General features: G+C 43.0%; 1 protein-coding gene across 10 annotated transcripts in view; it reads right to left on the bottom strand.

The window, feature by feature from the left end:
* Positions 1-23,797, bottom strand: part of LOC119434441 (NACHT and WD repeat domain-containing protein 2) — a 118,624-nt gene that overhangs the window by 60,875 nt on the left and 33,952 nt on the right. For all 10 annotated transcript variants that reach the window (XR_007468243.1, XR_007468241.1, XR_007468247.1 and 7 more), the window contains exons 6-9: positions 15,528-15,702; positions 15,210-15,421; positions 10,327-10,667; positions 7,775-7,978 (exon numbers count right to left, since the gene is read on the bottom strand). Coding sequence is in view for 5 of the 10 variants with exons in the window: in XM_049671962.1 (XP_049527919.1) it covers positions 7,775-7,978; positions 10,327-10,667; positions 15,210-15,421; positions 15,528-15,702 (932 nt within the window). In the remaining 5 variants the exon portion in view is untranslated. The remainder of the gene's footprint in view (positions 1-7,774; positions 7,979-10,326; positions 10,668-15,209; positions 15,422-15,527; positions 15,703-23,797) is intronic.

Here is a 23,797-nt window from a genome sequence, read left to right as displayed (position 1 = left end):
CCTCAAGCCACAAATATCGTATTTACTCGAATCTAACGCGCACTTTTTTTCCGATAAAATAGGTCCAAAAATTGTGTGCGCGTTAGAATCGAGTACGACCCTAAATCTGCGTTACCATATAGCCGTCGGCATTTCAAAACGGCCGCCTCGCACGGGCGTCGAGCCTAGCTACCATAGCTTCCTCCATGTGCTGCACTACATGTGCTCTGCGTCTGCTCTATCAGCATGAAGTACCGAGTTCATCATGATGCCGCATTTAAAAGGAAAGTTATCATGTGTGCGGAGACGGACGGAAATCGGGCCGCATCAAGGGCGTTCGGAGAATCCAAAACTTGCATTCAGGACTGGCGCATACAGAAGGAGAGGATTTTCGCCAACAAAGCAATGCGGAATGGTTTCAGTGGACCGAAGCAGGACGTAATCTGCGATGATCCACTTCGGCGATACGATCGCCTTGGCCCTATCTTGAAAGCAATCTGCGATGGGGAAAGTCTGCCACGCGCCGTGTTTTCACTGCTTATAGGTCACGTTGAAGCGAGAGGCATGATAGCACGAGGGTCCATTCGCTCGCCGCACTTCGTCACTTGAGCGTTTTGACAGTTCCTTTCCGCGGTCAACGAGCGAGATGTGTTCATGTTTGCTAGTGCGTGCGTGACACCGTGCTTGTTAATTTATTTAGTAAGCAAATACGGACCCTAGAGCACGGTGACATTGACGGCGGAAATGCGCCTAGAGTGTCCATTATCGCAATAAAATAGTTGTTTTGGTTATAGTGCGGTACCGCTTATAGTGCGGATATTCGCGACTCCGGCGACTTACGTTATAAGCGGTCTACACTGTATAGATCATTTTTCAAAGGCTGCACATGTGCGAAACATGTAGACCAAGCAGGTGCGCGTATCCGAGAGTCGAAGCATGCGACCTGGATGTTTGCGTCTGTTTAAGGGTTAACTTCTGACAACCCACGGTTCTCACATGAAGCAGACAAAGCAATAAAACATAGACAAAAGTATGTTGCCAACAAATTTTTCAGACCTGCTCAAATATTCGAAATTCTCCATGGCACTACTACCAACTCCACAGAACTAAAGTAGAATGGCGACTGAAATTTCTAATGCAGTGTCTCATTCGATTTCGCAAACTGATCAGCGTGCACACTATGTCGAAAACATGGCGACCGCAGATCAAGCTGCCGCCACTGGAGTGTTGCCCATGCCACCCATGCTCTCACTCTCATTATCAAGGTGGTTCCTCCGCTTTCCAAGTGCCGTAAAGCCACTGCAATGCGTTTCGTTGACTCAGCACCAAACCGCAACTTCGGTCACCGACTCCCGACTAGCGTGCTGGAGGGGTGTCGGACAGCATGCCATCGTGTAAACCTCGCCCTTGATAAGTTAGTACCCGTAGACGATTACATAGCATTGGGTATGTGATCACGCGCACCGGCTGAACTGACGGCAGCACGTGTGAAGCAGAGTTTGGTTTCTTGGGTGATCAGCCGCGGCAACTACTGCGAACACATGTTATTAACAAGAAAGAGGAATCTGTTAGAACACACATACTGTACAGCATAAACAATGTTGCAATAAGGAAAGTTGACAAATACAAATATCTCGGTGTGATCATACACAAAACATTCAAGTGGAATCCTCACATTAAATAAATAGCATCAGCAGCATTATACAAATTATGGTTACTGAGGCACCATTTCAAACACGCTACACAGCTTGTCGCTTACACGTCATTAGTAAGACCATTACTTGAACATGCTGATGTTGTTTGGGACCCGCATTCTAAGACAAATATTGCGCTCATCGAAAGTGTACAGAGAAAAGCACTTCGCTTCGTTTATTATGCCTACAAGCGAAATACATCTGTTAGTGAACTCCGAATTTGATCAGGCCTTCCAACACTCGACTCACGCTGTAAACTGCATCGATTAAAAATGATGTACAATATTGTGAACAATCAGACAAAACTGGAATTTGATACATACATGCAGATCAAGACACATGAGACATAAGCACGAAAAGACTACTTTAATGCCACAGTCACGAACTTCGGCGTACCGCTTTTCGTTTTTCCCACGGAACTATTGCGGAGTGGAATTCACTGCCACAAGAAGTAACAAATTTAGATAGCGTTGAATCATATTTAGCTGCCCTCCCTGACCATGTGTGATCTATCAGATTTGCTGCATCGATTTTTTTTTTTGTCATATCAGAGGGGCACATTATGTGGTCTTTCTACTGTCCATGTCTATTTTCTTTTTTTCAGTACACTTGTTGTCCAATAATTCATGTAGCTCTTCCCATTTTATTGGTGTAACGTACAGTTATCATTTAATCTTCGCTCTTCGTTACGCGCATGTTTTCAGATTGCTATTTGAAAGTGATCTTGACTTTGAGCTCGAAAACCTTTTTGTACATTTCTTTATGCTTTTTTGCTCTTTGTATTTTACTTTTTTCTTCTCTTTTTTGCGCTTTTGTTCTGGAATGTACGCACCTGTACCTAATGTAATGCTAGTACTTCATTGTTAACCACCCCTGCCCTGGTTGCCAAAAGGCAGCTGGCAGTATTGTACAAATTAATAAATAAATAAATGCCTACCAAGTTTGTATGTGTGCGTGCTGCTAGGAACGACGGAAGCTCGTAGGACACAAAGCTAACAACTTCGAACTAAATTTGCGGAACACCGCTTAATCTGATAGCAGACAAGATCGCGCACGCGCATCGCGACTTGCACACATAAACTGAAGCCGTTTTCAGTGCAGAGCGCACACCGCTGTGGCCAAGCAAAGGTGCATCGCTCTGCCGCCATTTTCTTCTTTTTTCTCTCCCCTCCCTTTTTTTGTTCCTTTTTCGTTCACTCTGGTCTCCCCCTCCTATGCACTGCCTTTGTCACTCTCCCCTCCAATCTGCTGGTGCACCTCGTTGAGAAGCACGCTCGCTACGGTGCTTGTCTACGAGATTTTCCCATGTAACCGGTATTTTCCCATTATAACCGGTATTTCATCTCGTATGGCTGCACTGTAAGCGGTACGCATATACATGGAGTTCTATGGGAGGGTAAACAGGAGTGAGAAAAGGCCGCATTACAGCCAGCTCTGTACTATAAACGATTACGTTAGAAGTGGTTTAAGCTGTAACGCATTTGTACCCAAAAATATTGGGCACATCTGCAACTAATGAGGCGGTGAAACGTTACGCACGCTGCTAGTACCGCCATGCTCATTATCAAATTTCTTAATAAGGTTAAAATTCCAAATTCGTGCAAACCCTATTGCCACCAATCACAGTTTTACAGTAACATAGGTAATGTAACAGTAATGGTAACAGTAACGCTCGCAGAAGTAGAAATTGGCACTGTGAAGAGCGTGATATTGTACCTATTGCACCGTTAACAATTGTGAGAATCTTAAAAGACTGATAAAAAATATTTACAACAGAAACTTCACTGCAGTTGTCTAAGTATCCGTAAGCATTGTGCCACTTGCTCATCTCCATGCAGCCCAGTGTCATTATCAATCTTATCAAACTTGATCCGAACAGTATAAATTATCTGTCCTTATCAACTCTTATCAGTCCTTGCAAATCTTATCGGACTTGATCAGGCCCTTATGAACCCTTATTGGTCCTTATCAACCTTATCGGTATTGCTCCGACCATGATAAGCCTTATCGCTCTTTAGTACCTTATCCATTCGTGTTGAACCCTTATTGGTCCTTATCAACCTTATTGGTATTGCTCCGACCATGATAAGCCTTACCTCTCTTTAGCACCTTATCCATTCGTGTTGAACCCTTATCAACCATAATGAGACCCCATATAACCGCTCATCACTCCTTATCATCCTTGTCAACTCATTAACTGCTTATCTCTGTGTGTTGCATGACGTGAAGCGCATGAGCCCTCAGAGATCAGTTGTATTTTGGCCTATGAAGGAACGTCCCAACGGCAGGTACATCCCGCGACCATCGAAACGCATCAGGGATGTGGCATTTTTGGCACTAAATTTTCACAAAATCTGAATTTTCCTGATGTCTACAATGCTCTAAGTCGGGTCTACTTGTGGTCCTAGAGATGGATTTTATTTCAGCATCACCAAATTTTTCAAGAAAGCCTTCACAGAAACTTTTCTTCTTGGACGTTTGTTTTGTACTGCTGGGTGCAACACATTCATATGGTTCTGATATATTCACCTTCTGCAAGCATGGGTGTTTAGCCCAGTGGGTACGACACCTGCCTTCTGAGTGTTGGGTCGTAGGTTAGAAACTCATCACTGCCAACGTTTTTCCTTTCGAATATTTTGTTTTTTTATATAACGATTCGTTTTACGTGACAGTTGGACAGACGGACTGGTTTCCTCATTCAGTAAGCATAGAAATGCTTATGCATATAAAAATCACTGTCAAAGGTGGGGTCAACCCGAGTTTGATCAGCAAGTTAGCAAAGAACACAAAGAAAGCAATTCATCGAGCCATCAAAATGCTGTTTGTGGATGCTTTGGTAACACTTGAACATATAATATACTCTTGAATAAAGCATCCCATCTTAGTCAACATTCCTTCTTTGAATTTATTACCGATCTTTATTTAACCTTGAACTCAACATTTCAAACCGACATCATTTGTCTAGACTTTGCCAAGGCCTTCGACTAAGGTCCCCCGTTGGCGACTTTTGGCTAAACTTTCATGCCCGAGTCTTGAACCTCTCACAATGTCATGAATCTGCTGTTTCTTTACGAATAGTTCACCGCACACAGTCGTTGGAACTCATCCCTCAGCCATTGACAATGTGGAGTACTGCAAGGTTCTGTCCTCGGTCCCCTTCTCTTTCTCATTTTCATAAATGACCTTCCCAACGGCATTTCACTGTCCACCTGACTCTTTTCAGACGACTGCATACTTTATTGTTGCATTACAGCCCAGACCTACCAAGCAGTACTTCAAAAAGTCTTACATACAATAGAAACCTGGTGTTCCAATTATATTATGAAACTCAACAACTCCAAATGTAAATTCATTAAGATATTTTTTAAACACTCCTAAAAAGATTACCCATTCTCTTTAAACTCAACAACCATATCTAACGTTGAATTATATCGACACCTTGGTATCATTATCAATAGCAAGTTGTCCTGGTCCGATCAAGTAATGAAATTGGTGGCTGACACTTCCAAATAGCTTGGCTACGTCAGACATACTATACCACTATACTCCTTGTTCACACTAAATCTAGCCAACGAAAGTTTTATTCAAAGTAAACTCAAATATGCCTCAGCTATCTTGAGCTCCCACAAAGCTTGCTTAAAGGGACACTAAAAAGAAACAGGAAGTTCAGCTGGAATAAAAGACGGACATTCAGGAATGCATGAATTTTTTGTTGGGTGCAAAAATATGAGTTATTAGCGGAGAAATTCGTAAACAAAGACCCAAATATCTCTTCCTCAATTTCCTTCACCCCAGATTTGGCGCTGAAGCAGTGTCGTCACAGATTTCATTGCTCTCAGCGAATCAGAATGCGCCATGATACGTCATCGCTTGCGTCATCGCTTGCAGCTTGATGCTGGATGCATCATGGCTGCATGCATGGTCGCTGGGTTTGCGTTCGCCGCGATGGATACCGTTGCTGCCGCTGAACCTTGCAACGAAGAGCTCGCCAGGGAAGCAGGACTGCATTTCAGTGATAATCAGTGAAACGGAGCGCGAAATGATCCTCCGTGCTCGAGCGGTAGGTGTTTCCGCGTGCGATGGCGGTGAGCCGCCAGCCGCGCCGGCGAAAGCAGAGCTCCGTTTTCGTCGACGGAAGGCGAAGCGTCCGGTTCGCCAGGCGACGATGTTCCCGACAGAACAAGCGTAGAAAGTTGCGCACATACTCGGTATGGTTATTTCGTGGCTTTATTTAATGACATTCAGCACTCACCGAGCCGCCAGTTTGCTGCTGCAGGCGCACCGGTAGGGGGTTTGATGAAGGCCGCATTGAGGTAACAGCTGCTCGAGAAAGGACTGGCCTCTGGGGCACGCCAAGATACTTTCCGAGGGCAAGATTATACACATAATCCGAGGGCGAGAAATGCAGAGAGCACACCATCGGTTTCTCTGGCTGTTTTGCCATTTTATCATCGGCAGAGCACTGAGCCATTACGAACGCCGGGGAGCCGGGGCTCTCCGCGCGACACCACATGAAAGGACACAATCGAGTCAACACTGCCGCTGCCCCTGAGCAAGCGCCTTGGGCCATTTATACAGCCCTCAACACTACACACACGAGGCATTTTCTGGCTGTTTCCCGCGAAGTCAACGTTTTTCAAGCCACGCAACATGCAACCAAACACCGTAGAGCGGAACAGGCGCGCGCAACGATGCATTGACCAAAAATGAAACTACGAAACTATCACGGTCGCATGTATCTCCATGCCATTTTTTCTTATTTATTCAATTTTGTGCTAAACTTGTACTTCCTCGCTTGAAACAGTTTAAAAAGTTGGCAAATGCTGTTTATGTACGTTTAAGGTGTATTTCATTTTGCGCTTTATTAACAGCGATAAATCGCTCTCGACCAATCGTGTCCGGCCTGCATTTGTAATCTCCGACGTCACGAACGTGTAGTGCGGGAATTTCGAAGGGGCGTCAGCACCTATCCTTCAGTTTTTCGCTATTTTCTCGCTTATTAAACATCTGTTTGCAGTAAGAATGGTATGGCTGTGATCGTGAAAGGATAATCTACCATTTAAGCTCCACTTCCGGTTTCTCTTTAGCGTCCCTTTAATTAACACTTCAGAATCAATACAAAATCATGCTGCCAGATTCATCATTTTTAGGTACAGCTGTCATGGAAGTGCTAGCACGATTAAATCATCCCTAGGACTTGAAACATTGTTATTCCGCCGAAAAATTGCACAGCTCTTTTTTTCCAGACTGTACTAAAACTTCCCACAATAACATGAAAACTCCTTAACCGGCCAACCTGTACATCTCGTCGCCGTTTTAACTCTTGCAGTATCCAGCACTTGCATGGTTCAATATCTTCTTTTAATAAATAATTTTTTACTACAGCCGAACCCAGATATACCGAATCTGAAGGGGATCACAAAAAAAGTTTGATATATAGGTAATTCGATATATAAAATAAAACGTTTATACAACACTTTTCAAGGGGATTTTACTGCTGTTTGTTTTATGCAATAATTTGTTATATGTGGGTTCGATATATCCAGGTTTGACTGTATGCGCCATCGCAGAGTGGAACAATTTACCAAACAAAGTTGTCGATGATTGTTTAAACAGCTGCTTATTAATCATCTCAAAATCAGCAGTTTATACATGACCTTTCTGTGCATTCTTGCAATTCATGATTTATTTTGTGACCTTTCATACTGATTTGCTTTTGCATAGTGTTCAGTGTGCTTTTCAGTTCTGTTTTTAAAGGAATCCACAGCATGAGCTTCTGTGCAAAACTTGCAGCCATGTCTTTGTTCTGTTTGTTATCTACTGTTTATTGCGTGGAGCACTGGTTCTGCAATCATGTAAAACAAAGCTTGTTCGGGTGAAGTCTCATTTAATTTGCTATTATTCTCTTTTTTTTTTTTTTTGCCTATTTGACAATGGCCAAGTTTTGCTCAAAATCTTGTTAACATTTTGCATAATACACTTCTGGAATATTGATGGCTTCAGAATAAAAGTGAATCATTTCACAACACTATTGCTTTAGATGAGCAGAATTAAATCTGCCAAGCAAGAAGTGCAAGTCATCGAACACTGCAGTGTTTCACCTTGAGGTCCTCGAGTTCTTTGCTTCCATCGCGGACTGTAAGTACAACCTTGACATAGGGAGGCAATTCAGATGGCAGCCAGTCAAAGGTGTAAGCACTATGCTTGGTCACCTGGTCCAATCCGTCAAGGAGGATGATGAGAGGCCTATGAGATGACACCTTGTCCAAGAGAACTCCTAGTACCTCCCGCTGCTCAGCAATGCTCTAAAAGAAAACAATTAAGAGTAAAAGTGTAAGGGTCAACAAATCAATGTGGCAGAACACATCTAACAGATTTTCAGGACACTCATGCGCTGGACAAGTATTTACTTGACGAGGCTCTGCTGTTTTGCTGGTATGCATAAAAAATAAACAATAGCATCGATTTCTCGTGGTCCCCAGACCATGAGAAATTTTTCTTTAGCTGCGAAGCTTTTTTTTTCCCGAGACACCTACATTGGTTTTCTTTGTAGCTTCATGCTACACTCAAGTGCACAGCAATTTTTCTCTTTCATGCAGTTCCTTTGTATTCACTGCGAAGATTAGCTTTACTTATTATGTACATGCCTTTTTTCTGTAACCCCCCCTACGCAATGCTCCACTGGAGCCTGTGCGGTAATATGAATAAATACTGACACTTTCTGGATGCCTTTGTAAAATATGCTTGTTATGAATAGGTGAAGACACATGTGACAGTGAGAATGTCGAGGGCTAACTATTAACAAGGATATAATCTTCATGCCTGATAAGTGATGAAAAAAAAGTAGCTAAGAGTTTACTTTAATGAGCCAAAAATATTTATTTATTAACATGAAATCACAAAATTACAGTCCAGTCTTTGGTGAACATATACGAAGTATTTTTTTAATAACAACAAAATTTTAAAAAGAAGAAAAAAAGAAACATGACAGATCGTACAGTTCTACTCCATGAGCTAGATTACTCAAAAAGCAGACATTACTTGCACAAGAAATCTAAATACATAATTAACTAACAAAATGGCACCACTTAACCTTTTAACTAATCACTTTAGGGCACACATTTCAACTTACGAATCAGAGCCGATAAGCCCACAAGATATACCTATCTTCTTCTAAGAAACTCTGAGGGGGACACTAGTTCTGAGATGTGTTCCCAAATAGTACAACCAAATGAACTGATGTTCCAGTTACATTTGTTCTGCACTGCTTAAGAAGTCAGTTTGTTAAAAAGCAACTGGATCAACAATGCATTCTGGTGCAAGTTTGATGGCATTTATCTAAAAATGCACAAATTTCAAATTCATTCCATGTGGATGTGCCCTGAGAATGTGCAGGCTTCAAGTCATCAACTACAACATGTGACCTAAGGTGATTAGCTCTAAGTTATTTAGTGAAATGTAGTAATCAGCTAAATATTCACTGTAATTTCTATTGCCATTAATGTCTGTCTCCTTGAGTAATGTACCTCTGACAGTAGAATAGTGCTATCTGCCACAGGTGATTAAAAAAAGTTATGTTAAGATAATAATAATAATAATAATAATAATAATAATAATAATAATAATAATAATAATAATAATAATAATAATAATTCAAACATTTGTTTTGGTGCCCAGAAACAGCTATGCAACCTTTCTACTGGTGCACTAAGAACTAATGCACAAAACACAATATAAATACTACCAAAATACAGAGAAGCAAATGAGGTAGACAAAACAATATCAAACAGAGGAACAAATACGAGAAAAACAACTCATGTGTAGCAGAACAGACCAGAAGAATAAACGAGGCAGGCTTGAAAGTGAGTTAAACATACAACGTGCTTATCTACACTTGCACAGAATCACAGGAAATGAACTCTGGAATATGTCTACATATAGGCAGAATACGTATTGCATATCATTGGAAATAATAATAATAATAATAATAATAATAATAATAATAATAATAATAATAATAATAATAATAATAACAACAACAACAACAACAACAACAATAATAATGCTTGGTATATAAATGACAAAGAGAGTGCTAAAATAATTCAGCAGTGCCACAGGCTTAACCAGTTGGATTAACAGGCAATTTGTAAATGAACTCTTATTATAGATGCCGCATTACCACATCCAAGAGCCCCGCATTTTTGTGTTGTTTTTTTCTCATAATTTTCTTCATCAAGAGAAATACACAAGCATAATAAATTAGCGTAAATACTGCGGAAGCACCCAGTTTCGCCTAAGCGCCCAGTATTAACGTTTCCAAAACTTCAGAATTTTGAAAATTTTGAAATTATACGAGACCACTAGGGGGGCGATGACAGGGATATTTGCTTCCTTGCGATGGAAAGGGAAAGACTGATGGGGGTGAAGATTATGCAGAGTGACAATGAAGTTTTTCATTGGCCGCCATCTTAGTTTTTACTGCTTCGACCGGACAAGTGCACATATCTAGATTAACCCAATTTTCAGTGAAAGTGGAGTGGGCGCTTCCGCGGTATTTTATGGTAGTATTCAATTTTCAGTGTGAATAATATTCACACCCATGAATTTTGCACATGCATCTCAAGAAATCCAGCTAGAGGAAACCAGTTCACACCTTGGATGCGAATATTGTGTGCATTCCATAGAGTGCACAGCACTGCTCACAAATGCTTCGCAGTAGCTGCTGCTGGGTGTCTGAATCAGGTGAAGTGCCCACAAAACGCACAATGACAGGTGCATCAGGCACCCAGGTCTCGCACATCTGAGCCACTTTGGCAAGCAGAGTGCTCTTGCCACTGCCTCTGGCACCATGCAAAACAATCGGATGGTGCAGCTTGCTCCTAAGATACTTCTCCAGCTGAACAAGCTTCTCTGTTCGTCCTATCAAGGTCTCCGAAAGAGACAGGCACGTCTGCGCCTGCTGCACCAGCTCCACATATAGCTGCTGCTCTATTCCTGCACAACATAGAGAAAAGAGAGCTGTGTGCAATGCATGTCTTCTAGAGAAAATGTCTTCTAGAGAAAATGATTGCTAAAACCCCATGGTGTATTTGGCCACCACCTGCATATAAAACCAAACGCTGAAAAAGGGGAGGGCTGGAGAGGTGTCTACATACACAAGTAATTTATTTTTCTCCCTGAGTGGTTGTACTTCTAGCAACATATATCGAGGTGTCTACATGAACAAGTAATTTATTTTGCTCCCTGAGTGGTTGCACTTTCAGCAACATATATTGAAGTGGAATATGTAGGGAACTTGCTTAGAACATGCTTATTAGAGGCATGGAACATGCTTATTAGAAAGTAAAATGAATGAAAGCCACACTATAATTAGGCTTTTCACTTTCAAGTCTTCAGTGAAAAATATCTACTGACAAAGAACTTGCCAATCCCAGTTTAAACCAACACTGTTTTGAGGGCACTTTTGGCCTTCAAATATTTAATTACGATAGGTTCAACACAATGTGGCCATTGTAGCCATTGTGCATTCCGATGCAGTAAGTAAACACATGGCTTTCATTAATTTGAGATATCAAATATAGTGCTAAAAAGACAAGAATAGACAAGGATAGACAAGAACGACCACACATGACGCTATTTTCTTTCAACTGTTTATTTTGTGGGGACACACGCTGCCACCTTCTCCCGCGGGCGCTCGCCCGTCGCTTGCGAACGGAGCGCACGCGGCGGTTGCCGGGCGGACATCTCGTGCGCGCACAACGCGCGCCGCGGGAGCCGGGCGGACACGGGAGAAATGCACTTTGCCCTCTCCCGGTTCTTGCTCGCCTCTCGCGACGCGCGCGCCCGCGCGGGAAGAGGGAAAGTATTCGGCGGGCGAGGAGGACACTCCCCTCGGGGAAAGGTAAAAAGATATAAAAGAGCGCGACCGAGTGACCCCCGGGTCTCTCTGACCTCGCTTGACCTACCTGCCGATACGGATTTACCCGCTGAAACCCGTGAGTGACCTCGTTTGCGTGACTACTACACGCGACGAGGCAAGCCTATTTTATTACTTATTATACAGAGCGGACTTCCCTCTGCAAGTGTGTTTTATTGCCCACAGCAATAAACGTTGTTGAGTTGACTCGCTTGTTGCCTTATTCGCCTGAACTTACGTAGCTGCGATTATAAGCGCTACAGGTTGGGGAAGACCCCCACAATTTTGAGAAACATACCTTATTTTGTATGAATCTCTTGCGCATGCCAACTGGGATGTGAGATTATGTCAAAGATGCCAAACATACATGACTGATTTAAATAAGCCAATTCTTTTGGTGATTGATACTGCAGCTGTGCTCATGCACTCACCTGATAAATTTTTAATATGGATGGCTTTGATTAGCGACGCATGTTGTCGTTACTATGTTCATCCTTGTCTTTTTAGCACTATTTGGGTATCTCCTCATGACAAACTAACCTTGGTCAAATTCATCAATTTGTTCCTCGGAGGGCAGTTCTAAGGCTAAATGATCTTGCAACAGTTATACAGTACAGAAGAATCCTGGTAAAGGTGGCCGAATAATAATTTTTGAAACTGGAACAAACACGAGTCAAATACTTTTAGAATCGCTTGCAAATAATAAGACAACTTCCTTCAATGCAGTGCTGCTCAAGTTACACCAAAATCTTACTTAAAATATTAATAAATTTCAGCCACAAATAAAAGAATATCAGAACGCTATGCACTGAAATAAGCTCCTATACACCAGTGACTATACAGTATTTGTGGTGTTAATTTGTGACTGTTTAATGAAATAAGCTCCTATCTAGCAGCGACTATAGTATTCAAGGTGCTGTTTTGTCACCATCTAAGCAAGTCGGACATAAATTTAAACAAAATGTTTTTTAAACAAATTGGCTGCTTTAAAAGCAAAGCGAAAGTACCAGAGTACGAATTCAATTTGTTATTCGAATGTTTCGAATATTTGCACAACCCTAGTACACATGTTCCTTTCTTGATGTCAATGCACTTGATGGTGCATTGACACTGCATGCGAGTATTTTCTTTTACTTCTGTCATGTTATCTTATATTTATGGGTCCTTGGCATAAATGGGTGAGCTGCCCTCAAAAGAACTACGTAGTATTAGTTGAAAGTACTAGTACTTTGTACTGTCCCTTCTTGTTTTTTCCTACGTTTGTATGTACTGTAACACTATGAAGGCTGCTTTAATTATAGTCTAGTTTAGGTGGCTATAAAAATTGGGTATGAACATTTCAATTGAGCAATAAGAGCACATATTTCTGCTGAAATTTAATTTACTCATTCACAACATTGCTCATTCACAACATTCTAGCCAACAACAGTGCCATATGAGTTCAAAGAATTATAGGCACTATTAAAATATAAAAACCTCCATTTAATGAAGCTGCTGTCTGCAAAAATAGCTTCTTTAAATTAAGGTTGAAGGTAAATTGAGACTGACCATAAATGGTCCTCAACCAATCATTGAACGCTTGCTTAAAAGGGCCCTCCAACACTTTTGTACATGGTACATAAAACGTAATGCAAGAGACAATGTTGTTGTGAACATCTCAGCCAAATACACTAGCTTGCACGCAGCAGTGAACATACAATGTTGCTCTAAAGATGACTCGTAACTTCCTGAACCTCTTCAAAACACTCGCTATCCTTCTATCGCCTAAATTGTGCAATAGGGTTATTATAAGATTGACGATTCCTGAATGTGTTGTGAGAAATATCAGCTTTGGCAGAAGCAATAAAATCATTAGCAATGCTACCATTCCTCATATTAGTAGATTACCAATGAAAAATTATAAAAGGCTATTGCATAAAAGCATATCAAAGAATTTAAATTTTGCACTTGTGGTCTTAAGCTAATGCCATCTACTTGAGCTATGCTGCTGCTTCCATAGTGCAAGATTGTGTCATTGCTAAAATAAGTTTAATTGAATGTTTAATTCAAGCCTGTGAATTCTCTGCAAGCATCTCATTTAAATGTAGGCTTAGGTGCTTGCTATCACTGGTTATTCAAGGTTTGCTGTCTTGCCATGTGCAGCATGAACACTATGTTTATCTTGTTTATTGTTACTGTGAATTAAATAAAACATGCTTAACCGTTATGGTGCCCAAAGTGCATGTGAAATTGTCATGCTGCTATAAATTTTGCTTGTAGCAAAGGTACTGACAGTGATGTGAGAGTTTTATATCAGCTGCCACATGATGCCGAGCTCAAAAAAAGATGCTTAGAGCACACTGGGCTGCCAGTATCTACAGTATCCATTTGAGAGTAACAGCACTGGTGAGGCAGCACTACTACATGTGTTACTAAAAGGTGCCGGCAACAGCTACTTGAGCTTTCATGAAAATGAAATGACATAAACGGCAAGAGATACACACATGCATTAGTATGAAATTGCATGCAATTTCATGTTCGAATGCATCGCTGCTAGCGGCACGCGAAAAACACAGTTGTCTTTTTGGCAGAAGCAGGAAATTGGCACCTGAATTAGCTATGAAAAGCAATGTATGAAACTTTAACGCTGCTCTGTGAAGGAGCATATGCAATATACCTAATTATAAGGTGAGTAACAACCTCTCAGTTCAGCGAATCATACTCATTAAAGTAATGGTAGCTGTAATTTTATTAATAAAACAACAATAAAAATCACATCATGGCAATGTATAGCCGACAGAGCATGGTAAGCAGTGCCCTATTTTGCTGTAGCCTCCACGCGCGAATGCTGTCGAAGGAGGAGTGGGAGCACAGTGGAAATTTAAAGCACAATTTTTGACTGCCTGCAACTCCATGCATATGCACCACATTCAATTACTACCTGCTGGAGAAGATTCATGAAGTGGTGTCTTTTAATGCGAAATGCAGTTTACATCTTATAATTGATGATTCTTTGCAGTGACCTCTCATCATGAACCATGCACAAGTAAGCTAAAAAGGGGTTTCAATGTATGAAAGATTGGTTTGAATGTATGAAAGTTTGGGGACCCTTGATCTATAATAAAATTAAAGGCCTCAAATGGTAGTACAAAAACTGCAGTACAATTAGAGAACCAGATGTGCCACTATTTGGAAGCAGTAAGGATTTTTTTTTCTATTTAAGATTAACACGATGCAATGAAAAGAACATCGTTAAAATAATTTAAACTCAAGCCAAATACTCCAGGTAGCATAGTGATGGTATAAGTAAAACTGCATGAATTTGGCGAGATGGACAGAGCAGTAAATAAAATGATCAGTAAATGATATCTCCAAGTTGGTTAACCCTAAACCAAATTTTGGCCACACTTTGATTTACAACGCAACACCCAAAATAAAGCAGAATAATATCATACTGACTTACATTTACACTGAATTGTACTCTAAAAACCTGAGTACACATAATGTGACCAAGTACCATGAACTGTGCCCCTAAAGTGATGTTAAAAATAATGTAGACCAACAATGCATTAAATAAAAGTAATTGCATCAAAAATAAGTAATGAGAAATATATAGTTGCACATATGCTGTAAGAACACACCTCGGCATGGTCGAGTTGTTTCATCACTTGCATCTTCTTCACCAACAGTGTCCACCATGGCTTTCAGGTCCCGGCTAAGTGTAGTGCTTAGCTCATCAAAATACTCAATATTCTCCTCAGCATTGGGTCCTTCCTTTGACCACTTAACACGTAGCACCAGCTTCTGTGACTCGGGAAGCCTGTCCTCCAGCTGAGCCCTGACTAGGTTGTACCTGCATACCAGCCAAGCCATAAACAACATAATGGAAGGGAGAAGAAAAGCTGGGTAAAAAAAAAAAAAAGAAAGGCAGATACCAAAAGAAAAATGGGCAGGCTTACCGTTTTGAGTCAGAAAGGTCGATGGGACCAGTGCCCTCAGCTGGTTCCACTAATGTGCCAACAACACTATTGCTCCGCTGGGGTCCCCTGTGAGTGAACCTTCGCTCCATCCAGAGACAACAAAGGGGTTTTTGACTTTCTGTCAACACAGCGGCTTCCAGTTCTTCTTCCACCACTGCAGCAATGTACATCCACACAGGTATTTTTGCACAGCATAAAATTTACACTTTTCTGAAGAAGTTAAAAACTTCTGTGAAGTAGAACAGCATTTTTATGACAACTCTATAATTATTATGGCACAACTTCACAAATGTTTTTCAAACAGTGCACAATTTCTCAATTATATTGTTAAAAGAGAGAGTTTACGACCATGGCAGTATGCTTTCATAACACAAAAGGAGCATTTTTAGATGTTAAATTTTTATTCTATTTAAAGCACTGGTTCAAAACATTTGCTGTACCAGTTGTCTTACGTTTACATGAAGATTTGTGCTGCTAATATGTGTTGTCGGGCTAGTTCGTACACTAACTTACACTCGGGAATAGCACAACGTAGACACAAATGAGAAGGACAGCTGCCAGCTAAACAGGTACTAAATAAAGATAGTTGAAGGTTAGTGCCTGTTCTGCCCTTCTCATCGATATCATTTATGTGCTACTTTTTAAGTTTAAATTGGTGCTGCTTCAGCAGTCTTGCAAGACACTCACTGAATCACACCCTTATGGGGTGTGCTTTCCCTTCACTGCTCTGTACTCCTGAGTACTCAGGAGTGAAGTCCACTGCCAGCCTGCCGAGCATATAGACCTACAAAAACGAATAGAAAAGCTGCTTTTGATTGTAGCATGAAGGACTAAGCCATCTCATTTTTTTGCACAAAATGAGTCGCACCCTGCTTACAGTGCTAATGCTCTGTGCGTCGAGTGCTGACAACTGTGGGCTGGTGTTTGTAAGTTTTGACTGGCAAAATAATTGGAATATTTCAAATAGTGCAAGTTCAGTGTGCATCAAATTAAATAGGCAATACTATTTCGAACTATATGACACTTCAAACATTAGCACACTGCTAATTATAAGCTCCCTATTACCACCCCTGAGCAGTGCAAGCTGAAGAAAAAGTTGACGCTCGTAAGTCTTGCTCTGCTCCAGCGGTTGCATCATCTTGCATTGCTATGTATCTGAGACACATGGAAAAGCTAGGTAAAAAATATTGCACATGGTTCACGGTTGGCTGTTTCCACTACTCAGATCCTTGGTGGTTGGCCTTGGAGAAATAAAAACAAAATCCCATACAGTCGACTAGCGTTAATTCGAGTTGGATGGAACCAATGAAATTGATTGAATTATTCGGCAGGCTAAATTAAAGAGGCAGAACAAATGCTTAAATACACTGCCACTTCATTTCGAAGTATTTGCCAAATTTTAACACACCCCAAAATCTAACACACACCAAGTTTCTATAGGTTCAATGTAGAAAAATAATGTAGAAATGACATTAAACCTAAACAAAGTAGAAATCTAATGCACATCCAGTAAAAAAAAATGTAAAATGTAGCCTGCCTCCAATTCTAGCAACCAGACGAAAGTTGGAACTAACGAAGTTTACCTTCACAGGGAATGGAAATTTACGCTTGATGCCCGTAGTCTTGACTCTCAAACAGCGCTTTATCACTGTGTATGGACCACAACATGTAGTCCTCCGTAAAGTCTATTGTGTGTTTAAGATCCACAATAACTCTGGGACAATTGCAAACAGGATTGTGGCCCACGCCTACATCAACCGTTTTAATTAGTTTGTCCTATGATGAATGCAAGTCTCCAGAATTCTGAGAACACATGACATGATTTGGTCGCTGTTAGCTCAGCATGTAAAATATCTTTTTAATGAGCTTTTGTAGACAAAATACTAAAACCCTGCATTGTCACTGCCATCCTGTATGAGAACTTGTTTAATTGCCAAATTGCCATCTTGTGATGACAATGGCAAAGACGCTGGCTCTGATGGTAGGTTGTTGTGAAGGCCGTGAATGCGTTTTGGTATCCGATTGCATCACGCACGCAATATTTGGACCTATTAGAAAAAAAAAAGCCGGCATGCTAGAAATGGGTTAATACAGTAATCATTCATTGTGAGCTGCAATTCTTGCTTGAAAATCTTCCTGGAGAAAGCTGAAAACAGCTTTTGGCAGGAAATAATGTGTCTTCAACACAATCACTGTCTCCTAGAACTGCCAATACAGACGCTGCAGCCATTGGGGACGCAAGTTGAGTCACCATTTGGGTCAAGTACATTTTTGCCGACTAGTTAAGTTCGAATAATCTGGCCAGGGCAAATTTCAGAATTGAAATAACGAAAGCTTTAGCCCATAGAAATGTATAGGCAGCAGCTGCGACCCTCTGTTGGGATATAATTAAACTGAAAATCAAATTAGCCGGAGTTAAATTAACAAAAGTCTACTGTATTTGTTACTTGGCTGCAATATGATGCAAGGTGTGTTTTAAAGGGTCCCTCACCAGGCCCCGTCGCATAATTTGGTTATACACAAAAGAAGCTGCAAAACACCATCTAAGGAAGGTTTCACCAAAATAATTTTTCAAGATGGTTCATTATTGGAGGAGATGGCAGAAATTAACTGTCCTTTTACCAGCATATGCCGCCAGGAGGTGAGTGTCACTGCCAACGGAGACTCTCTCTCCCTCTGCCTCTAGTAGTGTTCCCACGCGGTGTGCCCTTATTGCCGTCTCCTATACCAGAGCCGAGGAACAAACTGTGACATCGAGCCCTGTCTCTTTTTTTTGCGGGGCTGCGCCTTCCGCATTGGATGATTAGTCGAAACACGCACTGCGAAGAGGCATTTGTGTCATCATCATCATCATCATCAGCCTATATATATATATATATTTTTTTTATGTCCACTGCAGGACGAAGGCCTCTCCCTGCGATCTCCAATTACCCCTGTCTTGCGCTAGCGTATTCCAACTTGCGCCTGTAAATTTCCTAACTTCATCACCCCATCTGGTTTTCTGCCGACCTCGACTGCGCTTCCCTTCTCTTGGTATCCATTCTGTAACCCTAATAGTCCATCGGTTATCCATCCTACACATTACATGGCCTGCCCAGCTACATTTCTTCCGCTTAATGTCAACTAGAATATCGGCTATCCCCGTTTGTTCTCTGATCCACACCGCTCTCTTTCTGTCTCTTAACGTTAGTCCTAAGATTTTTCGTTCCATTGCTCTTTGTGCGGTCCTTAACTTGTTATCGAGCTTCTTTGTTAATCTCCAAGTTTCTGCCACATATGTTACCACTGGTAGAATGCAATGATTGTACACTTTTCTTTTCAACGACAGTGGTAAGCTCCCAGTCAGGATTTGGCAATGCTTGCCGTATGCACTCCAACCCAATTTTATTTTTCTGTGAATTTCTTTCTCATGATCAGGGTCCCCTGTGAGTAATTGAACTAGATAAACGTACTCCTTTACAGACTCTAGAGGCTGACTGGTGATCCTGAATTCTTGTTCCCTTGCCAGGCTATTGAACATTATCTTTTGTCTTCTGCATATTCATCTTCAACCCAATTCTTACACTTTCTCGATTAAGGTCCTCAATCATTTGCTGTAATTCGTCTCCATTGTTGCTGAATAGGACAATATCTCAACAACTGAAGGTTGTTGAGATATTCGCCGCTGATCCTCACTCCTAAACCTTTCCAGTCTACGAGCTTGAATACTTCTTGTACGCATGCAGTGAATAGCATTGGAGAGATTGTGTCTCCTTGCCTGACCCCTTTCATGATAGGTAACTTTGTACTTTTCTTGTGGAGAACCAAGGTAACTGTGGAATCCTTGTAGATATTTGCTAAGATATTCACGTATGCCTCCTGTACTCCTTGATTATGCAATGCCTCTATGACTGCTGGTATCTCTACTGAATCAAATGCCTTTTCATAATCTATGAAAGCCATATAGAGAGGTTGATTGTACTCCGCAGATTTCTTGATTACCTGAGTGATGACATGGATATGATCCATCGTAGAATATCCCTTCCTGAAGCCAGCCAGCTCTTGGTTGGCTGAAGTCAAGTGTTGCCCTGATTCTATTGGAAATTATCTTGGTGAATATTTTATACAATACTGAAAGCAAGCTAATGGGTCTATAATTCTTCAATTCTTTAACGTCTTCCTTCTTACGGATTAGTATAATGTTGGCGTTCTTCAAGCTCTCTGGTACACTTGAAGTTGTGAGGCATAAAGGTATTGTGGGGATGCGCGACTCTCATGCATCTCCTGTGGTACGGCTTCACCGCGTGGCTAAGTGCTGGCGGTGGTCGTTGTGGTTGCGGCGCGTTGTGAGAGATGGCGCGAGTGTCACGATGCTAACCCCACCGAACGGTGGGGTGACTTGGGAGAAAAAGGTCGAAGGTGCTCTCTCTTTGGTTTGGGATCGGCGGCCAACACGCACGCGCCGTCTCGCTTCTCGCGACCATCGCGCGAGGCTAAGAGCAGGACACCGGTATGGACGAACACGGATTGTTCGAGCGCGCCACCGTTCGTGTGACTCTACACGTGAACGACTAGGCGATGGTGTCATAGCATGGGGCGAACATATTCGCTCGCTATCCGGTCGCGGTGAGTCGGACTTCCTTGATTTGTCGGGCGCCCATGTGAATGTTCTATTGGTTGTAATTCGGCTAGTGTGTATTAGTGTATGAAAGGTGCAATAAATGCCCTTTTGATTGTTTGCACTACTGTGTTGTCGTTCCTTTGTCCCAAGAGCATGTGTGAGACCTCACATCTGGCTGCCCAACGTGGACCTCTTGGGGCATTGGACGATAATTTTAACAGTTTTGCTCGGTTCGAGATGTTTCAACCGAAGCGTAGTCCTAGCGTGGATTTTGATCGCTAGTGTCGGCGGTGTGCTTTCTTGAGAGAGGCTACAGTTGCTGTAGCGTGTTTGAACTTTTCAACATGCTAAGCCTTTTCGCGAGTGTTTTGTTGAAGTACTGTACACTCGTCGGTACGAGAGCCACGTGGTCTGAATCCTGGAAGAGCGAGGCCTAGCGCCCGCGGAGCGTTGGCAAGCCTGAACCGAATGAGTACGGAAGCCTCGTGGGTGGTCCGAATTTCTTATGTAAATAGTTTCTTCTATCGCTTTGACTTCGGAAGTCGCGGCTCAGGGAGCCGGGTGGCCGCGGGCCACGAGTGTCGCTACGGGCTGACTGGTATTGTGGCCTGGCACCAGGCGCTCCGACACCATCTGGGACGGTGGGCGCCGTCAACTCGGATGCTGTGTGCACCGAGCGGGGTAGGACCACCTCACAGAGCTAACGTCTCCTCGCGGCTGCCAGTTGTGCCCATTTTGGGTGACGTTTTTTTTTTTGGATGCCGGTTGTTGTCAAAGTAGCGAAGCATTAGGCCTAAGGCTTAACAAAGCCGCCTGTCGCACGTTGAGGGACACAACCTGGTGGACCGTGGTGTTGAGGTGTCGCACATTGCTTCCCTCATTAGTTCGCCTCGCACGAATTGAAATTACTCGTTTGACTCAAGAAAGCAAGCTTTGTTCACGTGAACTTAGCATCTGAAATGCCGTCCGAAATTTCGCTAGCCGAATTGAACATCGTACCACGTGGGCGATGCGATTCGTATGCCGAATTCCTCTCCCTTGCACTACTTTAGTGTTTGTCGAGTGCGTTGAGTGTACGCAGCTTGAGCGGAGTCACCCCTGGTTTGTTGTCACCTGCACATCGTCGGCGCTGCTGCCCCGGACTACAATCGAGCTACCCCAGGCGATGCAGATGCCTGTGGCCAGTTCGGCGCAGCGATTTCGGCGGCTGGGAAAGGAGCCGGCAGTCACCAACGGCTACAGCGGCTCTCACCGGCAGGGCGCGTCAGCGCGAGCGACGCTTGCTCGGGCCGACTTCTGCGTCGCCGTTTCCGGAGTCCTGTGCTGGAGTCGTGCCATCGAATCTGCAGAGCTGGTGCTATGACCAACGGACGCCAGCGGTGAACCCCAGAGACAATGTCGGCTCGTATGTTGTGGATAACGTGTGGTCATTTCTTCGGCGGCGCCACTGTCGCATGTACTAACTTTTGTTCGCGACGCACGCGTTGATAGACCTTGTGACATGCTTCGCCGGAGTATGTGTAGTGATTTAAGGTTGGGGAGATGTGGGGATGCGCGACTCTCATGCGTCTCCTGTGGTCCGGTTTCACCGTGTGGCTAAGTGCTGGCGGTGGTCGTTGTGGTTGCGGCGTGTTGTGAGAGATGGCACGAGTGTCGCGATGCTAACCCCACCGAACAGCGGGGTGACTTGGGAGAAAAAGGTCAAAGGCGCTCTCTCTTTGGTTTGGGATCGGCGGCCAACACGCACGAACGCTTCGCGCGTGCGCCGGCCCGCTTCGCGCGACTGTCGCGCGAGGCTAAGAGCAGGACACCAGTATGGACGAACATGGATCGTTCGAACGTGCCACCGTTCGTGTGACTGTACACGTGAACGACTAGGCGATGGTGTCATAGCATGGGGCGAACATATTCGCTCGCTATCCGGTCGCAGTGAGTCGGACTTCCTTGATTTGTCGCACGCCCATGTGAATGTTCTATTGGTTGTAATTCGGCTAGTGTGTATTAGTGTATGAAAGGTGCAATAAATGCCCCTTTGATTGTTTGCACTACTGTGTTGTCGTTCCTTTGTCCCAAGAGCATGTGTGAGACCCCACAGTATAAAGGGCCGCAAGCTTTTCAAGCATGAGATCTCCTCCATCTCTGATTAAATATACTGCTATTCCATCTTCTCCAGCAGCTTTTCCCCTTGTCATGTCTTTCAAGGCCCTTCTAACTTCATCGCTAGTTATAGAAGGTGCCTCGATCTATATCCGGTTCATCACTATTTCGAATGAAAGTAGCTTGGCTGTTTTGGGCACTGTACAGGTCAGTATAGAAATCTTCCGCTGCTTTTACTATGTCATCGAAATTGCTGATGATATTACCATGCTTATCTTTCAGTGCCTACATCTTGCCTTGTCCTATGCCAAGCTTTCTTCCTACTGATTTAATGCTGCGTCCATATTTTACGGCTTCCTCAATCTTTCCCACGTTGTAATTTCGAATATCTTTTACTTTCTTCTTGTTGATCAGTTTTGACAGTTCAGCGAATTCTTTTGTGTGTGTGACCGTAACTCTCTGGCTGGGAGCGGGCATCCATGAGAGGGAAGGAGCACGCCGCTTTGTTTGAAATTTCAGCTACTTTCGCGGTGCACAGTGCCGTAATATACTTCGCAGACACGATCGTCAGCACATCATGTACATGCTACGCTTGTTTTTTAAACATAGCAAAACCTAGTGAGGGGCCCTTTAAATTGACAACTCGGAAAAAATAAAATTATATATTAGCACAAATACAGTTAAACCTCGACATAATGAACTTCAATATAAAAAGATTCTCGATATAACAAAGTATTTAACTTTTTGTAACTTCTTTTCTATAGAACACCATGTATTTTGAACCTCAATATAACGAAGTGTGTTTTACACATGATTTTAATATAGCAAAATTTCAGTGCCGGCCGCGAAAAAATACTGAGGCAATAAGGGGAAACTTTCGTGAACGCACCTCTCAAATCACAGGACCCAGAGCGACTGCTGAAGCGAATGCAGTGTCATGTTAGTGATAAAGTGCGATAAGAGTCTATCGTGCTTCAATTACTGCTTGCTTTGGGTGCAAGTTAAAGCGCCTGAGGGTGAGCCAAGAAGCATGATGGCTTGATAAGTGCCATCTTCCTGGGCGAACAAGGGAAAGGGGGGGGGGGGGAGCGAGCTCACGGTAATGCGCTCAAGTGCGCAAGGGTAGTGGGCAGGTTTGCGGGTCTCCTTTTCTAGGCTAGCTGTGGCTGCACATGGCTGTCAGCGTGGCTGAGTGCATATGCAGTCGGAGAGCCCTGTTTTAGAGGTAATCTGCCACGTACTGTGGGGACACTTGACTTTCACGCGTCCCTTGATATTGTTTTTCCCGCATGGCTCACATCTCCTGTAATCCGGCTTTGCCGCGTGGTTTTGTGCCGGCGGCAGTTGGGGTGGTTGCAAGACTAGTACGAGAGATGGCGCAAGTGTTGTGCAGGGTTAGGTTACTTGGGTGCAAAGGAAGATGGCTGTTCCTCTTTGGCTTGTGATCGGCAAGCGGCGTGGACGTACTGCAGTTGCGCCATCACGACCTCTGCAAGGCCGTCTCGCGAGGCCGTCTCGCAAGGCCGTCTCGCGAGGCCGTCTCGCGAGGCCT

Source organism: Dermacentor silvarum, chromosome 1 (genome assembly GCF_013339745.2).
Source record: "Dermacentor silvarum isolate Dsil-2018 chromosome 1, BIME_Dsil_1.4, whole genome shotgun sequence".
NCBI classification, from domain to species: domain Eukaryota; kingdom Metazoa; phylum Arthropoda; class Arachnida; order Ixodida; family Ixodidae; genus Dermacentor; species Dermacentor silvarum.
Note: the sequence above shows the minus strand (reverse complement) of the source record. Positions and strands in the feature narration are given on the sequence as shown.